The 25,679-nt window shown below is 32.0% G+C and overlaps 4 protein-coding genes across 7 annotated transcripts in view; 2 read left to right on the top strand and 2 right to left on the bottom strand.

The window, feature by feature from the left end:
- Positions 1-25,679, top strand: part of LOC125823765 (small ubiquitin-related modifier 1-like) — a 498,077-nt gene that overhangs the window by 408,673 nt on the left and 63,725 nt on the right. The gene's annotated exons all lie outside the window — the stretch shown is intronic.
- LOC125823716 (fimbrin-5) lies at positions 496-5,723 on the top strand. The gene is made up of 14 exons (XM_049503087.1): positions 496-635; positions 1,201-1,371; positions 1,793-2,028; positions 2,099-2,270; positions 2,359-2,397; positions 2,493-2,561; positions 2,664-2,780; positions 2,903-3,114; positions 3,230-3,385; positions 3,463-3,662; positions 4,229-4,386; positions 4,461-4,557; positions 5,001-5,092; positions 5,529-5,723. The coding sequence occupies exons 1-14, from the start codon at positions 549-551 to the stop codon at positions 5,715-5,717; spliced, it is 1,995 nt and encodes a 664-aa protein (XP_049359044.1). The 5' UTR covers positions 496-548; the 3' UTR covers positions 5,718-5,723.
- On the bottom strand, positions 6,977-12,996 carry LOC125823736 (uncharacterized). The gene is made up of 7 exons (XM_049503113.1): positions 12,078-12,996; positions 11,003-11,119; positions 8,428-8,606; positions 8,240-8,333; positions 8,026-8,103; positions 7,795-7,896; positions 6,977-7,385 (listed from the first exon to the last, which is right to left on the bottom strand). The coding sequence occupies exons 1-7, from the start codon at positions 12,552-12,554 to the stop codon at positions 7,248-7,250; spliced, it is 1,185 nt and encodes a 394-aa protein (XP_049359070.1). The 5' UTR covers positions 12,555-12,996; the 3' UTR covers positions 6,977-7,247.
- Positions 19,193-22,137, bottom strand: LOC125823740 (1-aminocyclopropane-1-carboxylate oxidase 2). Its single transcript, XM_049503120.1, has 4 exons — positions 21,940-22,137; positions 21,347-21,573; positions 20,106-20,439; positions 19,193-19,674 (listed from the first exon to the last, which is right to left on the bottom strand). The coding sequence occupies exons 1-4, from the start codon at positions 22,042-22,044 to the stop codon at positions 19,390-19,392; spliced, it is 951 nt and encodes a 316-aa protein (XP_049359077.1). The 5' UTR covers positions 22,045-22,137; the 3' UTR covers positions 19,193-19,389.

The raw sequence follows: 25,679 nt of genomic DNA, 5'->3' as shown, positions 1-25,679 counted from the left end.
TCTCCAACAATGGTCTATAACTTTACTTTGTGCTAAGGGTCTAATCACATGTCCAAAATTCATTGACATACATTTCAAAAATATGAGGTGAAAGTTAGTCTTCTATGCATAATAATAATAATCTCTCTCTCTATATATAATGAATTTATTAATATAAAAAAAATACAAAATTGCTTGGAAATATATATATTTTTTAATTATTTCAGTACTCTTTTCTTTTCACCTTGTTTTTATTACTCCTATACTCCACTCCCCTGCAAAAATATGCACGATGAGATCTACGTAAAAAAGGTTCGTAATTTCTTCACCAATTAATTTAGTTTTCATGAAATCATTAGTGAAAAAATTGCATGAGTTATTTTTTTGTTTACTCATCAAAGATCATATTTTTATTTTATTTTTGTGATTGAATGATCAAATAATATCAATCTACATTGTCATATTACTATTTTAATTTCTGTGTTTGACGTATTTTTTTCATGAAATTCCAGTTATCTGCTCAGTGAAGTAGAGATTGATTTACAAAAATCATCTTTGAAGGAAAAAAAATGTCTAGTTTTGTTGGTGTTGTTGTTTCTGATCAATGGCTACAGAGTCAATTCACTCAAGTCGAGCTGCGTGGCCTCAATTCCAACGTACGTTAACCTTTCTATGCTTTTCCTTGTTATAATTGAGTACGAGTGCAAGCACCAAGGGTGTAGCCTAGTGGTCAATCGAGTGGATTGAGAACCACGAGGTCTCAAACGTTCAAATCACAACAATGACGAACAACACTAGGTGATAATTTCTTTCCATACGTCCTATCCTTGGTGGACAAAGTTACCTGATACTTATTGTTAGTGAAATTGTTATAGATATATAATTCATATAGTTGACCTTAATTAGTATGGAATTTACGCCTACCTAAAATTGTTGTTGTTGTTATTTAAGATATACTTGAGTAAAGAGAATGTGACTTGTTGATAGAGTATTATGTGAAGAATGTTTCTCCTAACAAACGAGTCAGGGTTGGCTACATGAATCCTCACTGATCATATCGCTCTATTAAAGCTCATCTCGGACAACATTATACACTTTTAGTTGGAGTGTGTATTCGACTTATCCGGACAACTTTAGGGTGCATTTGATGTTATTTGCCTATTTTCTACTGGCATATAAGTTTGTTTCTCATTTTGACATGCTACATTTAATTTGTTACAGTTCCTATCTGCAAGGAATCAATCCGGGAAGGTCACTTTGGGAGATCTACCGCCTGTGTTGTGCAAACTTAAGGCCTTCCAAGGTATACTAAATGAGGATGATATAAAGGCAATATTGAGCGAATCATCGTCTGACATGAGTGAAGAAATTGATTTTGAATCGTTCCTTCGGGTGAGTGTGAGATAATTTCATTGTATACTTGTTTCTCCAACTTTTACTATTAATATCGTTTGGTGCCTCGAAAGAATGAACAACTTTGGCTTTGAAGAAGAGTTGAACAGATAAACTTGAAATGTCATGTTTAGTTTGAGTTCTGGTTTCGTGAAGTTACTCTGATATGTATGCCTAGATGCTAGCTTTCATTTTCCTTACATCATTATCGCGAGTCTTTTAGTTTTGTGTGGAAATGGATCTTAGGTGGAAGTCTTGGATGTAGTTTAACGATGATCTTCAAATAGAGATTATTAGTCTTTTGAATTGAGTAGGGGTCGCGAGCTTAAGATGCACTCCTCTGTATCTCTTCTTGGTTATCCTTCTTGGTTTAAAGGTGGAGGAAGAGAAATTACCATATGTTGTGTGTTTTGTTGGTTAGGCATATCTAAATCTACAAGCACGAGCTACAGCGAAAGGTGATTCAAAGACCAGCTCCTCTTTCCTCAAGGCAACTACAACCACACTCCGACACACCATTAGTGAATCTGAAAGGGGCTCATATGTAGCTCACATCAACAGCTTTCTCAGAGACGATCCATTTTTGAAGGATTTCCTTCCGATAGATCCATCTACCAATCAACTCTTTGATCTTGCCAAAGATGGTGTTCTTCTTTGGTAAGTGTAAACCATACATTTCTGATTACATTCTTGGACATTCATGTTTCTACTTGATCATTTGTTGCAGTAAGCTCATAAATATTGCTGTCTCCGGAACAATAGATGAACGTGCTATCAATACCAAAAAGGTTCTTAATCCATGGGAAAGGTATGAGAACCACACCCTTTGCCTCAATTCCGCGAAGGCCATTGGTTGTACTGTGGTCAATATTGGCACACAGGATTTAATCGAAGCAAGAGTATGTGAAGTCCATGTGTTTCATATGTAACATATTACTATCAATACGAAAGATACTGAAGTTTCTTTTGTTTTGCTTATTCTCTTAGCCTCATCTGGTTGTCGGGCTGATTTCTCAAATTATCAAGGTATTTACTATTTCTACTATACTTTGTCCATGTGCTTGTTAGATACCTTGGAATTTCACCAATTCTTTTCTACTATCGTTGTCGTGGCAAACCAGATACAACTATTATCTGATCTCAATCTGAGAAAAACTCCACAACTTGTGGAATTGGTGGAAGATAGTCAGGTTTGCAATACTTTTCGTGTTTTACCTCTTTGGTTCTTCTGTCAAAAGTTGTGTGCACTTTAATGATCGTGCTAGATTACGTAGAGACAGTAACATTTGCAGGAAGTAGAGGAGCTTATGAGCTTATCTCCAGAAAAGATTTTACTGAAATGGATGAATTTTCATCTTAAAAAAGCAGGCTACAAAAAAGAGGTTACAAATTTCTCAAGTGACTTGAAGGTAAGAAATTTGTGTCTGTTGTTATGAAAATTACGTTTGAAGGAATTCAATAATTCCCTATGGATATATGTCATTTTTTGAAGAATTTTGTGTCTGTTTTTGTTCTCTATATTTGCTTGTAGGACGGAGAAGCTTATGCTCATTTGCTCAATACTCTCGCGCCTGAACATGGTACGACTAACACATTAGATACAGAAGATCCAACTGAAAGAGCAAACTTGATTCTTGAGCAAGCAGAAAAACTAGATTGCAAAAGATATGTAACTCCAAAGGACATTATTGAAGGCTCAGCAAACTTAAATCTTGCATTCGTTGCACAAATATTTCAAAACAGGTTAGATTAAGCATTTCATCCGATAACCTGAAAATTGTTCTATCTTTGAGTAACCAGTCAGAGTTGTTATTTTGTCTACATTCTCCGTCTATAAGTGAGTTTTACTCTGGTATAGGAATGGATTGACAGCAGATACCACAAAATTGTCTTTTGCTGTGATGATGGAGGATGATGCTCAAACTTCTCGAGAAGAAAGATGCTTTCGGTTGTGGATCAACAGTCTTGGAACTGATACTTATGTGAATAATTTATTTGAGGACGTGAGAACCGGGTGAGTTATTTCTTGTTGCCTTCTTGATTGATGTTCTTTGGACTCTACAAATGTTGCTTGGCGTTCGTATTATGCAGGTGGGTTCTTTTAGAGGTACTAGACAAAATTTCACAAGGATTAGTTAATTGGAAACAAGCAACAAAGCCTCCAATTAAGATGCCATTTCGAAAAGTTGAGAATTGCAACCAAGTCATAAGCATTGGGAAAGAACTGAATTTCTCCCTTGTAAATGTAGCTGGAAGTGATATCGTACAAGGAAACAAGAAGCTCATACTAGGTATTAGTAAATTTCCCTATGTCATACTTTTGTATGTTAATTCTGTTATGTTACTATCTTTTTGTTATTATCTGTTGTTTGTTGTACTTCCGTTGCTTCTTTTTTTGAACTGCTTTGGACTGTTTTTTCTTGAGACGAGGGTCTATTGCTTGATCAAAGCTATCTTATTTACGCATTTCACATGTTCCCATGGATTACACAGAACGTTGAGTTCCAATCTGTACAACAGGTCAAAGAGAGGGTGCTGATACTGAGTTTTGGATACATCAAAATTGCAATCTAATCACTTTTTTGAGCTAGTTGCATATTCAGGTTTTGATTTGGTTTGTTGTTGTTCTTGAAAGCATGCTCAGCCTGATTAGTACATGTTAGTTTGTGTTACGTACAATGAGCATCCGATAAAAACTTAACTTCTGTTGAATACATGCAAATTAACACTTCTTCTTTCTCGTAAGGACGATAGTCTACACTCTACACCATAAGCATGGAACAACAATGTACCTCAAAAGTTCAGTTATGCATAGTTTTATGATTTGAAATGTTAAAATCATTTTGTTGTCTTGCAGCTTTTTTGTGGCAGTTAATGAGGTTTTCAATGCTCCAACTGTTGATAAACTTGAAATTTCATGCCCTTGGAAAGGAGATAACAGATGCTGACATACTAAATTGGGCAAACAGTAAAGTGAAGAGTGCAGGGAGAAAATCTCAAATTGAAAGCTTTAAGGTGATGAACAAAACTTTGAACCCTGTTATCATCAGTTTCTATTGCATGACACCTGAGTTATATTGTTTTGTTAGGACAAAAATATATCGAGTGGGAAATTCTTTCTCGAGCTTCTAAGCGCTGTGGAACCAAGGGTTGTCAATTGGAGCCTTGTGACCAGGGGTAAAACTGGTACGCGAAGAGTTCGTAGACTCTTGAACCCACCCCAGTAAAAATGATTATGTCTTTTTGAAAAACTGAGAAGCAAAGATTTCCTTATCTTTTTTGGGATGAGTTAAGAAAGGCATAATACATAAACAGACGCAAACTTGGCCTCAGCTGACAAGTAAACACTCCAACTTTGCGTATGCATATCTAGACACCTCAACTCATTTGAACACTAATATCAGCATCGGGTGTCCACGAGACACAGTGCAGACAAGTTGGACTGTTTAGTGGTTAGTTGAGATCAATTTGAGGTGTCTAGATATGCACTCAAAAAGTTAGAGTGATTACTCGCCAATTGAGGCTAAGTGTGAGTGTCTGTTTATGTATTATGTCTTTAAGAAAAGTCTGAACAATTATCTTTTGCTTTGGCTTTCAAGAAAGTACTGCTATCTCTGAATACATTGCAGATGAGGATAAGAAGCTTAATGCAACTTATACAATCAGTGTAGCACGTAAACTCGGGTGCTCCATCTTTTTATTGCCAGAGGATATAATAGAGGTAAGAGATTAGATTGAAGAAACTGCGCGCTTATGCTTGCCTTCAGACCGGATGTGATAACTTTTTATAGATGCAGTATAATACAGAGTTTATATTCCTAACTAGGGGCTGTTTGATAAGCTGAATAGAGTCTTTGAGCTGAGGATCTATAGGAAATAACCTCTCTACCTTCTCAAGGTAGGGGTAAGGTCTACGTACACTCTGCCCTCCTCAGACACCACTAGTGGGATTACACTGGATTTGTTGTTGTTGAAGAACTAGCATTTCATATCAAGAAAGATATGTTTGCAAGTCTTTGAATGGACTTAGGAGCTCGTTGATGCAGCTAAAAACTCGACTGTAGTCGAGCATTTCTATTAGTTCCATGTAATAGCAGAACCATTGCTTCTTTCCATCAACCCTTTTTCTTGAATATAAATCAACTTTTACCACTCAGGTGAACCAGAAGATGATGCTGACACTCACAGCTAGCATCATGTACTGGAGCTTGCAAACAAAGACTGAAGATTCAGAGTCCAACACTGCAGAAAACGCCGGTTTGGATGCATCTCCAGCAGCAGCCTCTGATGGTGACATTGCTTCCACAACTTCTGAAGTGGAAAAGGGGGTGCAAGAAGAAAGATAGAATTTGAAGAAAAAATATATATATACAAAAAAAAATTCCAAGATTTCTTTCTGATTTTGTCCTCAGTTTTGCTTTCAAGAGGACATGTCAAGTGAAGTTGGTTAATAGGGCAGTTCCTCTTCTTTTTTTTCTTCTTATTTTCTAGTAACCATCTTGTATCCGGTCACTTGTCTGACTAATTCAGATTCTGCCTGCGTAAAAGGCCTATTAAGGAGGGGGAGAGCTCCCTCTCTACCTTATTTGTGGTTTTCTGGTAAAGGGTCGAGGGATTCTTTCCGTCCCACCACAACTCATGATAGTTACAGAGAGCGCAGTAGTTACTCAAAGCATTCTTTTGAAGGGGAGTCTTGACGTAAGGTGATGAACAAAACTTTGAACCCTGTTATCATCAGTTACTCAATGAGTTTGAGCCGCGGAAACAGCCTCGTGCAGAAAAGTAGGGTAAGGTTGTGTGTAATAGACCCTTGTGGACTGTGGTCCAGCCTTTCTCCGGAACATAGTGAGAGTTTAGTGCACTGGGCTGCCATTTTACTTAAATGCATTCTATACTACACAAACCTAGTGAGGTTGAAAGCTGTGAAAAGTGAAGGCAAGTAATTGTACATCTTTAATATACAACTACTTTGTTCCCGTGAGCCAGTTTCAGTGGTTCACACTGCAATATAATGGAATAAATACCTCTTGTTCTCCAATTTCATTTTTTTTTGTGTTTGGTAATAGGCAGCAAAATGGGTCAAGTTCACTCTGTTCTGTATTTGCTGTGCCATATTAAAACTGTAATATTGCCTCAACTAGCAAGTAACTACTCCAACTTTGAATATACACATTTAGACACTTCAACTCATCTCCATTATGTTAGTTGAACACTTCAACTTACAAATAGACCATCTAAAAACCACCAAAATTTATGTGCCACATCATATTCATGATACATAGTTGAATGAATTAAAGTGTTTACTTGACAATTGAGACTAGGTTGAGGAATCTACATATGCACTCTCAAAAGTCAGAATGCTTAATTGCTAGCTAAGGCCAAATTTAAGTATATGTTTATATATTTATACCAAAAAAGAACTAAAAAAGTCTCGAAGGGCAGAATGACCGTCCAACTCCCCTACAAGGGAGAGCGGACACTGCTCTCAGAGGTGTCTACATGTGCATTCTCAAAGAAATGGTGCTTTATGCTTCTCATATTATTTTTTATGAATATGATCTTTCTCAAGGAGCCAAAATTTAAGTACTTAGTGACATTGTACCAGTAGCACAATCTACCATAATTCCATTCTTGAAAGTATGCAAAACTGGATAAGTTAACAAGGGGAAAGAATATAGGACTAGTATACAACAGTTCAAAATTTACACTTTTGAAGATCTACAAACATAAATAAACACAAGAGGACTCTCCAAGCTGTTGTTTAGCTCATTGCTTTATGAGCATAAGGGCTGTGATGTCCTATAAGGGCAGCATGCCCTGATAGAGATACAACATGTATATATATATACTACAATTATAAGGTTTCCATCACAAAACTATTGTTCGTCACTCGCGTTTATGGAATTTAACCGCCTTAGTCTCTGGTCAAGCTCTGCCATGACCGCCGGTTCCTGCTTTTTCCTCTGTCTTGATATAGTAGTGGTTGTCATAAAACCAATTTGATCAAAAGCAACCTGAATTTTTTTTTGTCAAGAATATGGTTCATTTTCGGGGTTAAAACGACTCGTGTAAAATAGTGGTCTTAGACCTTGTATTTGTATCAGAAAATTCAATTTTAGACCTTGTATTTGTATTAGAATAGATTTAAAGAAGAACAGAGTACCTTTTGCTAAGACCTTGTATTTGTATCTATAAAAATTCATTAAATGTGTATAAATACTTAATGTGAACACTGAACCCAGTATCTAAGATGAGCTATGGGTTTGGTGGCAAGTTCACAACTCATAAACTTCAAATTCTGGCTCCGCTAATTATAACACTACACTCTATTGGAAAAAGGCATTACATTTCTGGCTTAATCGTTAAATAGGTACATGAAGATATGAGAATAAACAGAACAGGAGTCTAGCGAGAACATATTACCGTCAACAAGTCATCAGGATCAAAAAGTTGATGTGTGCATCTCTGGATTATATGAATTACATCCCCAACATGATGCACCGTCAGCACCTCTTCTTCGTTCATCTAGTCATTGGCATATCGTAGGATAAGTCTTAGCATTTAGAATTTCAGTTCTAAGCAAATGAAGAACTCGAAAGGCAAGAAAAATAATGGAAGAAGTTATCATAAGTCCTTATATTAGGAAGAATCTACCTTAAAAATTGCCAATGCCACATGAAATAGAAGATTTGCACCTTCATTGAAAAGGACATCCCAGACCCGCAAGGTTGTCTGTAATGAAGTAACCAATGGAAGAATCATTAAACAATATTACACTGGTGTTTTCATATGAGAACATATAGTGCATGTTCTATTTCATAGCAACTCAGACCCACACAGAGAGGATAAAGAGACTAAATTTGTTGACCTCAGAAGGCAAGCTTTTGGCGAAAAGGCAGAGAAACCATTCGGTGCAAACAAGAGAAACATCGAACTCCAGTGCCTCCAAATGAGCAGCTATCCTGTACGTTTCCTCATCAGTATCAGAAAACAACAGAACTTGTAAAGAATCTACATTCACGCCAAGAGCAAACTTATGGAAGAGATTATAAGTACCTCGGACATTTTTTGGTTAATAGATCCTTGAACACTCTTTGTTCAACATGACATCCAGATAAGTTCTTATTATAACAGTCGGTGACTAACACATTCTCTAGAAGGACAGCAATCATCCAGAAAGCCTCTTCTTCGGTTTTCATCACCAGCAATAATAATGCTGCAACATAGTTTAAACCCTGCAAAACAATCAACTGATTTAGACCAGATCGGCATATCAACTACCCCCTCCGTCCCAATTGAAGCTTCTTACTTCCCTTTTTAATCTGCCTCAAAAAGCGTGTCTCTTTCTATATTTAATAAGTTTTCAAATTCCAACATTCTACATGACAAGTTTAAGACCACAAGATTTAAAGGACTATACACATTTAATTAAAGACCATAAGATTCAAAAGCCTTCCTTTATTTCTTAAACTCCATGCCCAATCAAACTAAGACATTATATTGGGACTGAGGGAGTATTGGTGAAGCAAAATGACCACTTGTTGATGTCGGTTCCCATATCACTTTCTCTAAGTCAATCACAACTGAAGCCAAATTTATGTGCAAAATGTTTCAAAATTGTTAGGAGTTGGATGCTGCATGCAGTTCGGTTTAGAACCTAAGGCAACTATGCTAAATATATTACTATTTGAACATCTGTTCCTTGAGATGTTGAATAAATCAATTACAAAACTAAACATCACCTTTATCATCAACATGGACAAAAAGCAGAAAAGAAATTGGAATGAATAGTTTAGACTAATACGACCACACTTGATTGATAAGATACATGAATTTAAGGAAGTGTTAATCGCTCATCAACTGATTTCACTTCTATCGTAGCCGACTCTAACAGATTTGTGATTGAAGCATACTCATATAATTGGTTAATGATTTGACATGGCCTATTTTGCATATACCGTCGAGCATTTGTTCTGTATCTCATATTTTATGTGAAAAGCACTACTTATATCTAATTTAACAATGAAAAGAACAATACTAATATCTAACTCTTACGCAAAATGTCTACGTAATAACTAGGTCAAACAAAATGGGACAGGAGTAGTATTATCCTTTCATGTTTTTTTTTCCTTCACCAGTTTCACAAAGTTTTTCTAGTCTTGAACAATTTCTTTTTTCTTAATCTTTGTACAAAAGGAGAATGATGATTTATGTAATAAAATGCTATCAAGAGGTCATTGTATGATTCAACTTCAGAATAGAAAATGCATAATCCAAGAAGCGTTGGACCTTGAAGTTTGAGGGGATTGTAGCTCTTCAAGATCCCAACCGAACAAATAAAGCACAATTTGGAATAAAAATATGCTATCAAGAGGTCATCTTACGATTCAACTTCAAAATCGAAAATGCACAAATCCAAGAGGAGTTGGACCTTGAAGTTTGACAGGATTGTAGCTTTGAAATCTAGATCCCAACTGAAGAAATAAAGCATAATTTGGGTACATCCAAAATTAGTAGTGAACCAGTGCAGCCATGTTGGATTCCAAAGCAAATACACCGCCAAAATAGTACAAATCGGGCAGTGGCTCACTGCAGCTATGCCAGCATTTGGACGTGGATGGGTGCAGCATGTCAGCAGAGTTGTGCTGGTTTTCAGCAGAGCAATGCCCAGAGGCAGTTTCAGATTTATACTCTTTCCAGAAGAGAAGTATTTCCTTGATTGATTGAAAACTCCATGAGAGTGTGTTTATAGGTATATCAAAGAAGGTTTTAGAGTTAAAATTTGAGAAGACAGACAACTAAGGATAGGCTTCACTAAAAAGAGACGAAAGAAGGAAATGACCAAGACAACATTCTCTAGCCAAGTTCATCTTTCCTTAAATCTTTACTCTTCATATTAATGATAAATTCTAGTATTCACTTGGTTAGTTGGTTTCGTTTAACTCCAATATGGAGTAGAATTCTGTTAAGGGTAGATGGACCTGAACTTTCTGACATGATATTCTTTTAAGTAGTCATATTCATTAAGAGCATACTTTATTGGATTAAATGCTAATTACTAGATTAAATTGTGAGTTTAAACCAACGAGGTTCTAACAAAGAACTTGTGCTAAACAAGCACTACAACAACATACCCATTGTAATCCCACAAGTAGGGTCTGGGGAGGGTAGGATGTGTTCACACTAAGCATTAAAATTCATCCTTGAGCACTAGTCAGTTATGACTAATATTGCATCACTGTCTACCACACATTGAACAAGAGAAACCAAGAGGTACTTCAGCAGATTTGTGGTCAGTTTTGACTCTAAACCGAGAGGATTATGTAACTCAACTATAAATGATTCTTGAATTGTACAAGCCTAGAACTAACCGAAGGTAACTTCTCAAATGTAGAAATACTCAAGTAGGTGATCTTTATAGTCTAAAATCATATTACATACATATTCCTGTAAATTGGGCCTATTCAAGCGTACTGAAAGATTAACAGTTTAGAACCAAGGGAAGCTATACAGATGTGTATGAAAATGACGGTATGGCCTCCACTGTGAAGCATGGCAGCATGGAGAATATGTAAAGCTGATAGAATATCAAAAGAATATCTTTTGCTCTACTAAGAAAACACATATCTACCTGGCAGTAGCCAACATCAGAATCACGGAAAGAATAGGCAACAAGGACCCGCCTAAGGGCAGCATGACCCTGAGCAGTGTCCAACCAGGGGTGACCAGGAAAGGTTCGTGGAAGGTCCTGCAAGTAAAAACACATTGAGATAATAACAAAGGTGGCAATACCAAAACATAATGTAAGATATCTCAAATTTTTCAGCATTTACTACAAGCTTGGTGATAAGTTACATGAACTAACCCTGTCCGTTAGCTAACTAAGCTTTAATCGTTGTATATGTGCACAACATGTGGATCTCGCTCTAACTAAAAGAAAATAAAAAGAAAACATAACTTCCCAGAACTTAAAAGTATTTACATGGAGTTAAGTTCACAGACAAGGAAGCATCAGTATAAAGACCCTAAAAGAGCATGCCAAGTAAATTTCACTCTTCAAATATTATGGCAGCATAAATACAACCCTACACTGGGTATGTTGTTGTAAATATACAACCCTGTGCAAAATCTTATGCAGTTAACCAGCCACAATGAGAAAAAGAAACTCTAGTGCTGTTGTTACAGGTGTGAATATCGTTACACAATAAATCTGTCAGGACGCATAAAAGAGCTAGAGTTAATGGCCAAAAACACACCTAAAGTATCCCGATTTTTCGAGTTTCCTACCTAAACTATTTATCAAAACACACCTCAACTATCAATTGTTCTCTTTTCCTACGTAAATTATCGTCATCGCTCAGGTAGGAAAAAGGAGCAATTGATAATTAAGGTGTGTTTTTGATAAATAGTTAGTGATAGTTCAGGTAGAAAACTCGCATACCTGATAATTCACGTATGAAACTCAAAAAAAACATGATACTTTAAGGTGTTTTTGACCTTTCACTCCAAGAACTAACATAAAACACACACACACACACACACACACAAATACATGCTGAGTAACAAAACCAAAATTTTCAGATAAACATCAAGTCTCAGCATACTGCAAACTCTAACCAAGCCATTAGAAAACTGACATCATGCTTAGTAACAAAACCAAAATCTCTCACAAGGGAACAACGTAATATTTGAACCAAGAAACTCACATGATCAATCTGCTTGGTTGCAGGTGTGACCTTATCCTGTACAGCCTTTGTCAAATCCTCATAATAACTATCCGGGGCGGTCGATTTCTTCTTAGCAGCCCCTGATAGTGAAAACCACACCTTAGGCCTCAAAACAGGTGGAATTCCTTTCCTAATGAGCTTCTTGAGAGTAATTGCATTCACCAAAGCAGAGAATTTGAGGGATGTTTTAAGGGTTGAGGAAACATGAGTTTGCAAATACCAATTAGCACCTTTGCTAGCTTCTAATGACCACCAAACTTTCCCTTGTTCCCTAACTTTCTCCCTAACCTCATTCAACACATTAACATCATCAACATTCCCTTCAACAGTAAATCCATACAGATCTTGAAATTTCACAGTAATCTTTGCCCTTCTGGCATGTATACTTGGCCTCAAAATTGGAACTTGAGATTGATATTCAATCTCCATGTCTCTCTTGCTATGGGTTCCATACATTTTTTGGATTTTACACAAAACAAGCTCTCAACTTTTACATAAAAGTATAAAAATTGAATCTTTTTACATATGGGTATCCAAGAATTCAAAGAAAGACCAATTCTTTAACATCAAATTGCAAAAAACTGAGCTTTTTCACAAATGGGTATCCAAGAATTCAAAGAAAGGTCATTTTTTTGGGGAAAAAAACTAATAAAATGTGGATTAACATAGATATATCACACAACCCTTAAAAAGAATATAGAAACAATAAAATTAACCTCTTGATCAGCTGAACAGGAACATGAGGGACCCCAGACCAAAATAAAAAAAGGGAAAAAGCAAATAGTAAAATGGGGGGAAATGGCTTAGCAAAGAAGAGGGAAAAAAGAAGATAAAAAATGGGGATATGAAGAGGAAAGTTGGATGATAGGAGAGGGAGGATTCAAATGCAAGGAAAAATACCCCCTCTTAAGACATTTGATGGAATGGTTCAAGTGTTAATTAAAAAAAAAAACATGGGCTCGTGGTGTAATTGTGAGACTGTTTTATCTTAATAAGAGGTCGGGTTCGAGTTCTGAATATATAGAGAAAATTTTTTGTTGGGAGTGTGACCTCCGAATAGGTCTTGCCGTATGTGATCCAAATTTAGTCGGAGCACTAATGCGGGCTTCGGGGTGGGAAAACAAAAAAAGTGTTAATAAAAAAGATGTTTTATAAAAAAGTTATTTGAAATTTAAGGAAACTTATTTATGTTATCAAAGAAAGGGAAAAAATTATGGTTTTAAAATAGAGGAGTAAATTTATTTTAAGTACAATGTTAAATCTTTCAATAAATTTTTTGTAATTGTTATATTGAAGTATTATTATATATGTATAATGTTTAATCTTATTGTATTGTTATAAATAAAATTATGCCAAAAAAAAAATAGTTTAATGACTTTGGATTTGTCCTCATTTAATTATTCATTTGTCTATTCACACTCAAGATATATGGACAATGAGCTACTAAAAATCATTAGTCAATGTCATAATTCAACGTAAAGAAGATTTATTTATATTTTTTTTTAAATAAAGATTTTGTTTACTGGGTCCTTTCCTTGACAGATTACACCAAATGTCGTCATAAAAATAAAATAAAACTTAATATCTAGTTTGAATAGGATTACCGCCTAAACACTTATATCAACCGAAGCGGATTTGATATTTAAAGTTTATGAAATTCATTATATATATAAAAGTTATCAGATAAGATCAAATAAATTTTTTGAGATAAATATATAATTTAGACTAAAATTATTTGATTATATCAAATTCGTAACTCGAATTATAAAGCCGCTCTTTTATTTGTATTTTAGCTTTTATCTAAAAAAACATTAATGATAACAACATAAACTTATTAGTTTAACTTGCATAAGTTGAGAAGGCTTAAAAATAAATCTGATTGACAAGATATACTGGTTCAATAAAATTAATGAGAAATAAAAAATTTATACAAAAATGTTTCATGCAACTAAAAAGGGCTAATAGCAATTTTGGTCCCTTAATTATTTGATGAATTCTAATTTTAATTTTTGTGATATTTGATTATCCTCATTCAAACTTCAATTTCTTTGCTTAGGAATATTCATAAATTTCCGAAATTATTAATCGTTCCATCATTGTTATTATTTCATGTCTCATGGTAATATATATACTTTTAAATTAAAAATGAGACTTTACAAACTTATTTACACATTCAAAATAAATTAATTATTAGGGTAAAATGTAATAAGTTATATCTAATTTTTAAAAATTGATAAGTAATTTAAGACAACTAATATGAGACGAGGGAATAATAGTCATATACAAATAAAGGTGAAAAGATACTAAAATGTTGCAAAACATTATAAAGTTATAGCAATATTTTTTCTAACATTTTTAACTCGCCTTGTGTCATTTTGATATTTCAAAAGGTTTTAACTCGTCCACACTCCCACTCATTCTACATAAGAGCTTGCCTCGCCCTGTCCCGCATAAGTTTTGTCCAGTCCCATTCCGTCTCGCCCCGCACCTACCTCTATTTCTAGATACAAAATGTGAAAGTCGTGTAAAGGGGGCCCGTTTTCAAACTTTTAGTGGTAGGCCAATCCATTCACTGTCAAAATCACAATATTATTATCCAAACGTCTTGATAATAAGTTCAAATTTTGTCATCAAGTACTAAGAAAATATATTTTTAAAATAGGTTAAAATGGTCCCAAAGGGAGCCAAACATTGTGTAAAAATGAAGTCCGAAAATAATAATAATAATAATAATAATAATTTAAATAGATAAAAGGTCTAGCAATCTGCCAAAATATACTTCTCCATATCTATTCGAGATAGATTAGATTTCTCCACCTTTAATCAAAGATTTGAGTATGGAAAAAAATTCGTTAGGGAGCGTTATCCTTTTAATGAAGGGAAAATTGTATGAAATAGCAAATTATTAATTCAAATTAAATGTTATAGCCATAGTTATTTTATTTGTAATTCGCAGCAAACATCCCATTTTTTGTCATATGATTAGGTATATAATTAGCCATTTTCGGTATACAATTAGTCATTTTATACATTTCGGTATAAAATGCGTTTGTGTTTGTATAAAGCGAGAGAAAAGTGTATATACAAATACAAATACATATATTTTCGTCCCATATACTTATAATTATTCAAATACAGATCTTATTATATAAATTACAATGTATAAATGAATTTATACAAAACTGAACAATTTGTATAAAATTGGATGTATCTAGCGAATTATACGAATCAAAAGCTCCATAGCAAGCATAAAATTTGCTATGGAGCGCAATTATGCAAATTATAGCTATAACATACAAATATGATTTTTATGTTTGTTATATGTAAAAGTTATCCTTTAATGAATCTTATGCCGTGCAAATTCAAATTAATTGAGATATCAATGAAAAAGTTTTAATGGGCCTTGTACGTTTTCTAGAAAATTTACTAGGCCCATTTGATTGATCTGAAGTCTGAACCATCTAGTTCTGGGCTTCAAATTACAGCCCAAATAGAGGCTCACCTTAAATCTAACTTTATTTTATTTTAGGGAAAATTTTCAAAACAACAATATTTTAGCTTTCAATGGACTCCTTAGCAATAATTTCACTATTTATTTAAAATGTCAATATCTTAATTTGTTAAGGATTGAGTTATGTATTTATTTTATTTTGATTAATTTGAAAGAATACAAATAATTAATAACTAAATAGAGAAATCATGGAACAAAAAATTTCAAAAAAGGTAAAAAAAATTTAAAATTTAACATCAGTTACGTTTTTGAAAGAGCATATGTTGCCATTTTTCTTTCTAGTGTTTTTTTCTTTGTTCTTAAGAATTTCAATTTTTTTTTTAAAACAGTAGTTTGTATTTTATATCTTATATGAGTGGAAGTGTTGGAAAATTTCTAATGCCCTCTGTTTTGGATATTTAAATATTTGAACTTCTTTGAATATGTGTTCATCCGAAATGTATTCGAATACCTAATGATATGTATAACTAATTTAAAATACAAAAAATGTTGGTATTGATTTATGATGAATACAACTCTTTGACATTCTAGTTCAAGTACAAAAATAAAGGCAATTGTGTAGTATATACCAAAATATAAATACAAATTAGTTGTAGATCGAAATGATATTGAAAAATACAGTTGCGATGAATACATATATAATACATAGAATAAGTTTATTCAAAATAAATTGTATTTATATTTCAATATCCAATTTTGTTATATTATTATTTCACTTTAAATTTGCAGAAAGTATTTTCTAGCTTAGTTTTTATTTGAAATATCAGGTTGTATTTCAATATCATTTTGTATATCAAACGCAGAATGAATACCAATAATTTTGTATTCCCCTTCTTGTGATGTATTCGTCGCACAATTTTATATATTATGTATTCATAAAATGATAATGCTTTAGCCAAATAAAATACAAAATATGTCTTACTTAGTTTGTATTTCAAATATCAGGTTGTATTTCAATATGATTTTGTATTTCAAACGAAAAAACGAATACCAATAAGTTTCCATTTCCCTTCTTATAATGTATTTGTCACAATTCTATAAATTATGTATTCAATCATATATTAGAATTGTGACGAATACATTATATACCTATTTAAATTACTACAAACTAAAAAAGAAATACAATATTTTAAAATAAAAATACAAATGATGAGTAAAAGAAAAACAATTGACAAACAAAAATTAATATGAATACAATTGTGGTATGAATACAATTTTGTAACCTTCTTATATGACTTTGTCTTTCTTCTTCTTCTTCATCTACTATGTTCTTTTTTCCGATTATCTTTCATCAAAACCGAATCTGAATCCGTATTCACTTGTGCATTAGTAACCCTATAAGCAAAATTCAAAATTATTAACTATGAATGTATAAAAAAATCAAACAATATATGATGTATGTGTGCTAATGTAGTTACTACAATCTACTAAATCTCAAATATGAAAACAATTTTTTTGATAATTTGAATTTCGAAATTATCAAAAATTAGAATGTATTAAATATCAAACAAAATAAACATACATATGAATTTCTAGATTCTCCAAAATCTGAAAAATTAAAAGAAAATTACAAAAAAAATTGAAAATCATAACTATTTGATGAATAACTAAACAAAATCACATAAAAATTGAAAAATTCGACTGAAAATCTGTAATATATAAAATTGGTGATTTAAACATCAAATCAAAGTAAATCAAAATGGATAATGGAAATTACCTTGCCAATCGAGAAATTTGCTTGAATTAATCAATAGATTTCATTTAACAATAAAGAAGATTTCTTGATGAACAACAATTTAGCACCTTGAAGAAAGATAAACTTGGAACGTGAAAGGTGGGGAAGAAATGTGAAAAGTGGGAAAAAAACGTGAATGGAGTTGAAAAAAGGTTAATGTGTATTGGTTTAATTTTTTTTCTTTAAACGGTTATTAATATATAATTTGGTCCAATATAGGACTCTTTCCATAAATAAAATTAATTTTAAATACTAAAATCTGAATACATATTATTTTATAAAAATATTGTCATTCTGCCATTTTAAATAAGTATTTTAAAGTGTTGTTATTTTAGCTAATTATGTTAGATATTATGACTTAATTGTTAATTTTCCCTTTATTGTTTATCCATAATGATAAGCTCTTATAACCATAATTCCTAATGTTATAACATGTTTAAGACTAAGGGTGTGTTTGATATGAAGGAAAACATTTTCCAATTTTTTCATGTTTGGTTGGGTTAAATGTTTTGGAAAATGTTTTCCAAATCAACTCATTTTCCTCAAATTTAAGGAAAATGACTTTCCTTCAAAACTTAAGGAAAATATTTTCCAAAACTCTCTTCCAACTTCTAATTAAAAAAAAAAATTGTTGAAAAAATCAATTTATTTAATCCCTACCCTCAAACCACCCCCCAAAAAAAATAATTTAAAGTTTGTTTTTAAATTCAATATTTTTACCCCCACCCTCACCCCTACCCCCACCCCTACCACCACCCCTCCCAAAAAAATATTAAAAATTGTTTTTAAAAGATATTTCTAATTTCAATTTTTTATTTTTTTACACCCCCACCTCCTACCCTCCCCCCCCAGCCCCCTATCAGCCCCCCACCCCCTTCAAAAAGAAAAAAAATTAAGTTTGTTTTAAAAAAATATTATTTAATTTTTTCACCCTTACCCTCGACCCCCCTACCCAGCCCCCCACCCCCCCACCCCCCCCCACCCCTACCAGCCCCCCCACTACCCAAAAAAAAATGTAAGTTTGTTTTTAAAAAATATTTTCGACTTCAAAATTTCTTTTTTTCACCCCTACCCTCGACCCCCCACCCACCCAACCCCTACCAACACCCCCCCACCCCCCCAAAAAAAAAATTTTAAGTTTGTTTTAAAAAAATATTTTTAACTTTAAAATTTCAATTTTCACCCCTACCCTCGACCCCCCACCCCCTACCAAACCCCCCACCCCCCAAAAAAAATTTTAAGTTTGTTTTTAAAAAATATTTTTAACTTCAAAATTTCAATTTTTCTCCCCTACCCTCGACCCCCCCACCCCCCCAAAAACAATAAGTTTGTTTTTAAAAAATATTTTCAATTTCAACAATTATTTTCTACTCTAGTAAAAATAAAAGAAATTTTTCAAAAACATTTTTCATTCATAAATCAAACACTAAAAATCTTTTTCAGAAAATATTTTCTACTCACCAACCAAACATGAGAAAATAAGTCAAAAATCAACTTGTTTTCCAAGAAAACATTTTCCATGGAAAATATTTTCCTTCATACCAAACACACCCTAAAAGTTTAAAAAAACTTATAATCATGTGAATGTTATGACATGTTTATGATCACAATTTTCAAAAGTCTTCAGTTTTCCTTACATTTCATGCTGAAACAAATAAGTATTTACTTAAATTGAAACAGAGAAAATAACATAATGATCCATCATTGGTCCTATTTGTAGATTCTTGACATATACTCTCTTGTTACACTAGTGGCGGAGCCACCTTTGTCCAACGGGTGTCAGCTAAAAAATTACATTGTATAGAAAATTTCAAGCATATTATAAAGTAGGAAAACAAAATAAAAAGAAAAACTAATGAGAAAAACAGAAACACATCTCATTTTGGGTATTAAAATATGTGGAGAAAACTTTAGTCCTCTTTACCACACATGTAGTAGGGACACACTCTTTGTAATAAAAATATATAAATTCCACTATACTAAAAAAAACAAATAATGTATTTCAATAACAAATAATTTTCTTCCATTTTTAATTTTTTTTTAATCTAAGCAATTTCAATTGGATCACTTTCCTTAGCTTTCATGGCTTCAAATCTTGGCTCTTTGGCTTGAAATTTGAGATTAGCATATAACTTCATGTAATCATCAAACACAAATTTAGGGTAAACTTGTTTGTTATGTTCCTCTGTCTCTTTATCAACAAGAGCTGGTGCAGGATAGATCAATGCATCATTTCCTGGATTGTAGAAGGATGCTAATGACATCCGAGTCCCGTCTTTTTGTGCGATCACTCTGTGCATCACACTCTTGTACTTCCCATTCGTGATTACCTGTTTAAAGGATTTAACTTAGCTACATCGATAGTATAAATAGTTTATACTATTAGTGTAATTTAACATGTTATAGCAAGTTGCCTAGTAGACAGTAGCTAGTACGACTTATTATGGACCATTCTATAATGGCAAGTTTACTAAACCATTGTTAAAGAGGTTTAATTAACAACAAAATTTTGTTGTTTAGCAACAAAAGTTGTTCATAGTTAATCATACTAAAAGTAAGTCATGATGCTCAAGGTCTGAAGATGTGAACATGTTTTAATTTGTAGTCAACACAATAAGTAACTATCAACTTTACAAAAGTTATTCAAGTCAAAACCTACTTTTTTGAAGTTCAATAACAACATATAGAAGTTAAACTTCAGATAAAGTAGACGTCAAACAAGATATTTTAGGATTTTTTACATAAGTATGAAATTTTTTACCTCGAGTTGGTCACCTAGGTTAACCACGATGGAGTGGCGCATGGGAGGGACATCGATCCATCGACCGTCTTTGAGGAGTTGTAGGCCACTCACCTTGTCATCTTGGAAGAGAAGTATTATGCCACCAGCGTCCGTGTGCGCGCGCAACCCCTTTATTAAATCAGGTTTTGGGCATGGTGGATAGTTACTTACTTTAGTCCCAAAATTTGGACCTTTTGAGCCATAAAATGTATTTTTCAAGTAACTTTTTTCTAATCCAAGATTTTCACAAAGCAAATCCAAGAGTTCCTCAGCTAACTTCTCTAATCTTTTAGCAAAATCCCTCATAACTTCCCTACATCATATAGACAATATCAACGACAGAGTCAAAATTTCACTATGGGGATTTAAAATCCACAATCGTAACTTTTCGATGAAAAGATTTCGAATGAACACCTTATGACACCCTAGCTCTGTCTCTGTACAATATAGATTAATTATTCATTTATTTCTGAACGAAGTAACTATGCATTATACAAAAAAGAGGAATTAGCTATGATTTTTATCATTTTGTCTCAATGGACCGTTGTTGATAAGATCTTTTGACAATTTATCGCTAAATAGGATTAACGATGAATTTTTAATTCTAATTCTTATTTTCTTGAAGTGATCTTACTAGTTCTTAGTTGAGGAGGTTAATTATGATAGCTCTATTAGTGGTCAAGTCTCAATCCAAAGTACATGTGGAACCCCCAACCACACACACCAAATGAAGACAAATTAAATAGAATAAAATAAGGGGTAGAAGGTGGAACTTATTTATGTATATATATAGACTTATAGTTAAAAAAATCATTGTTGTCCTACTAAAATAATTCTTAATTTGGGATCTTGGTCAATCAACGCTGGCAAAATTTGGACACTTATCACTTATATATCATGATACTTTTATAATAGTAGAGTTAGTTTATGCGTATCTCAATTAGTTTATAAAATTTGTTAAATATCTTTCACTAAAATAGACGATGACATCGACATAAATTTTGATAAAAGGGTTCAGAAAAATATTCAAAAATATTAACTCGAGATTTAAACATATATTTCTCTTTATGTTATATAAGGAGATTCAAGATTTTATAATACATACACAAAAGTTTGAAGGTCATTCAATTGAGTCCCCCTTTCTTATATGGAGCTCCACCATCGATCGAAACTTAGACAGATGAAAAAAAAATCACGTAACATGAAATTCAGAAGTTTACCTATATATATCATCAAGATCAGGGACTTCAGAGATATTAGAAGAAGGGAGATGCCTCAAGAAAAAAGTACTTTCCCAATCCATATCAGTAACCTCAACTTCAACACCTTCAAGTCCTTTCTTAGCCACCAATTCTTTAAATCTTTGTTCCATACACTTCTTGTAATGTCCCTTTGTTAATTTCTCCACAGTGTCCATCACTTCATGTGGGATTCCATGGTTCACCAACTATACAATTAAAAAAAATATTTATACATCATTTTCAAAATTACATAAAAAAAAAAGTCTTAATACATTTTTATGGGATAAGACTAGTAGGGTCAAGTCAGAATTTGAAATTATACTAGGTTTTAAATTAATAATATGTACATATTCAAGATATTTTTAAGATAAATATAAAATTTGAACCAAAGGACGACACTCTAGCTCTATTCCCCAAGGCCATAAAGGCACACTTTTTGAGGAAAGACATAAAGACCAATATGAATATTATAAAGACGATATTTATTCTAGTGGATCGTAATTCAACATTAAAAGTATATTAATATTGATGTTTTTTTAATAACCGAATACTTTTATCTGTAAATACTATACCTCAAAGAAGCCCCAATTTTCACAAGCATCATTAATCGTTTCCATGGTGGCAGCTCTCTCAGCACCATTGAGTTTTTCCAAGTTGATAATTGGGAAATCCTCCATTTTTAATTTCTTGAAGAAATGGAAGAAATGTTTTTTTCTATTTTGAGTAAATAGTGGAATAAAAAGATGGAAGATATTGAAGGTGAGTTTTTTGTGTGTAAAAGATTGAGGCTTTGTTTGGGTATTTATAGGGAAAGAAATCCATATATAGCTAGTAGGGGAGTATTTAATAATTGAATAGTGGAAATAAAATAATTTTGGGTTCTAAATATGTAATCGCTCTGTTGGGGATCACTTTATTTTTAATATGAATTTTTCTGGATGAATTTATATTTAGTTCAACTTCAATATAGATAATGAATATCGCATAATTTTTTTTGCAATTTTTATTTCATCTGCTTAAGCTTAGAGGGAAAGCTAGGTAAAGAGGGATTTAATTGAATCACGTTCGTCGAAAAATTATATTTCACAATATAGGATAAAAATGATTTTTCGGATTATATATGTTACCTTTTGATCAATCCTCCTAACTAAAGGAAAGATCTTAGTTTATTAAGTTATTAAGTTTTTAAAATACGCTCAATGAATTTTTAAGATAAATATAGAATTTAAACTAAATTATAAAATTCGGTCAAATTCATAATGATATTTTAGCTGTGCCACTATCTGAATGTCGAATGAATAAAGTTACTTAATATTTATATCGATAGAAAATGACAGATACCTAGTAAACTTTCATATTCTTCTACTCTACCCATTAGAGTTGGGACAGTTAGAATTTGGACCCATTTTTCTAGTGGCTAAATTTTGGTCATCTTGACTAAAACTTTTTGTTAATTTATTTTTTTCATGTGTGTTTATAAGATGTTTGGTTCAGTTTGACAAAAGGGTACTATTTAGAAGTTGCCACACAATTCACATTTTTAGGGCTGCACATTTTGCCCCATGGAAATTTTTTAATATAGACAAGACCTTATAACGATAACGTTTATTTGAATATTATTTGACTATTATAATAAAATATCATTATTAAAAAAATATGAAATAGAATGATAAACAAAATTGATTCCAAAAAAAAGAATTTGATTGTTAATGGAATTTATAGAAAATGGTTGATACAAAAAGGTCGAATTATATTGAACTTATATATTTTAACAAGAAAGATAATAGAATTAGTATTCTCATGGTAATTTAACTAATTGTAATTACAAAAAAAAAGACACTTCTAAAGTCATAAAAGAACCTGTGTTACTTCAATTATCTTCAATTATTTCATTTAATCCAATTAAATTCTAAGTAACTATTATTGACTAAATATTTGAATTTTGAACATATCATAGTTGTTGCATTTTTTTATATTTTTTTTGCTGTGTCATCCATTTCCTAATCAACCTAACTTTTGTATAATTAATTGTGGAAATTTATCTTAACTAATTTCCTTTTTTTTCTTAATTATAAAGCATATATCAAGAATATGCAATCTTTGACCAAGAACTTACACCGATATAGATTGAAGAAAAACTTATATGGCTTCAAACAAGTGAGAAAAGCCATTTATATTTTATTAGTCATAAGTATGTTAGTTGCAATTATTAAAAAATAGTACTAACGAGTAAGAAAATAACGTCAAGTGGTTGATATAATTCTTTTTTAGAAATAGAGATTTAAATTTTAAAATTTATTGGTTTTTACAATAACGTTAGTTACAACAACAATTACTTATCCAATGTAATCCCTATAAGTTGGGTCTAAGAAGAGGTGGTATGTACGCAGTTTTACTTATACGTTGTGAAGGTAGATTATAAGTTGTTTTTTATAGACCATCGACTCAAGTAATCATAATAAAATTAAGTATGAAAAGGAAAATGCAATAGTGAAGCAGTTATGCTGGACATAATGGAGAAGAAAATAATATATAGCAATATCACATAATACATTAGTGGAAGTAAAGGAAACAATATGTAATAGAATAAAATTTGTATGTGAGTAATAGTAATAAGGGAGACTAGACAATACTCAATTACGTACTAACCTAGAATGACGACAGTAGTACTACAATAATAATTGGGTTCATATTAAAATGTTTATAACTAATTAGTAGATTTTCTTTTAACACAAAGATTCAAACAAAAAGTACTGATTTCACGTGAACAAGTAAACAAACTTTTAGATCTTCCATGTCCCTCCATCACCAAAACCTTTTATTTTCGAAGATGAATTTATCCAATTTGATCAATCATTAACGAGTAATTCTAATGTAAGCAGATTTGGTTAGGAGATACAAAAATAAAATTTCAGAAACCACTACATATCTAGAACTTTTGTTCTTCACTTCTTTTTTACATTTGTTATTTTGCACAAATCCTTTTGGTTCTTGGAAAGAAACAATTCTAGAAGGTTTGATCGGCACAAATAAATTTTACGATTTACAAATTTATCGATATCGAATTTATAAAAACAAATAAATTCTTGCTAACGATTACTATTTATGAATTATATGATTATAGAATAAAATTATGAAAATGTTTTATGTACGACTCTTTAGAATTTACAAACTTATTTATGCAGTAAAAAAACAAATTAATTTCTTTTGTCTATTTCTCAATTTCATTGAACATGAAATTATTGAAAAGACCACACAGGACCACATGCCTCCTGATAGGAAAAAAGTCAGAAAATGTTATCTAGAAAAGAAATTTATTAATGCAGAAAGCTCTAACACATTATTGACGGCGCACATTTGACTTTAATCAAGTTTCCATGTAAATATTTGATATCGAATGCGAAATTAAAAAAAAAAAAACACATTATTGACCTATGAACATTTTGGAATTATTTAAACACTTTTTTGCATTGTTGCTTTTTTTTTAAAAAAAAAATTGTTTACTCTTTCTCCCACTACTTTAAATCCATTGAAGATAAAAGGAAGAACAAAGAAGAAATATTTATTTACAATGATTCAAAAAAAGTATTCATCTAGAATATTCTCAAACCTCATTACAAACTGTAAATTAACAAGTAAAATATCGAGTTATTTCTGAAAGTAAAAAGTATTTTAATAAAAACTTATTTTACCTCGTGTAATATAATTTATATATTGTGAAAGAAGGATGTAAATCTAAAATAATGAGATTTACATAAATTATATACGGAGAATTTATATATACCCAAGTCCCAAACCATACATTAAAAGACAAAGAGCTGAGTCATTACCAAATACCAACTCATATTTTTATATTATTTCCTTAAACGTTATTCTAATTAAATTACTTCCTTTTTGTTTCACTTTTATTTTAGATTCCATTTGACCGACCATTAAAAATTTTTTATATATAAATCTGGTCGATGAACACTAAAAAAGCAGTCTTCTAAAATAATCTAATTAATATTTGTGTTTAATTAATAGTAAAAAAGTTGTCACAATTCAATAATATGTTTAAATCTAGAAGTTTCAAAACAGTCACTAGATTGATTGTCATGTGCCTTTTGTTTCCTCATCTTGTAACAAAGTTATTTTTTTAATCATTTGATTTTTGTAGTTTACTGATTCGATTAATTTGAATTATATATCGTTGAGCCATAAATTTTGATTCTAGAATTTTTGAAATAAAATTTAATGGTTATTTCAAATAATTACTTCTTTATAATTAGATTGTCCAAGTATTTTATACTCAAACTTGAATTTTATAGAATTT

This window comes from Solanum verrucosum, unplaced genomic scaffold (genome assembly GCF_900185275.1).
Source record: "Solanum verrucosum unplaced genomic scaffold, falcon-dt-bn FXZP01000093.1, whole genome shotgun sequence".
Lineage (NCBI taxonomy): Eukaryota > Viridiplantae > Streptophyta > Magnoliopsida > Solanales > Solanaceae > Solanum > Solanum verrucosum.
Note: the sequence above shows the minus strand (reverse complement) of the source record. Positions and strands in the feature narration are given on the sequence as shown.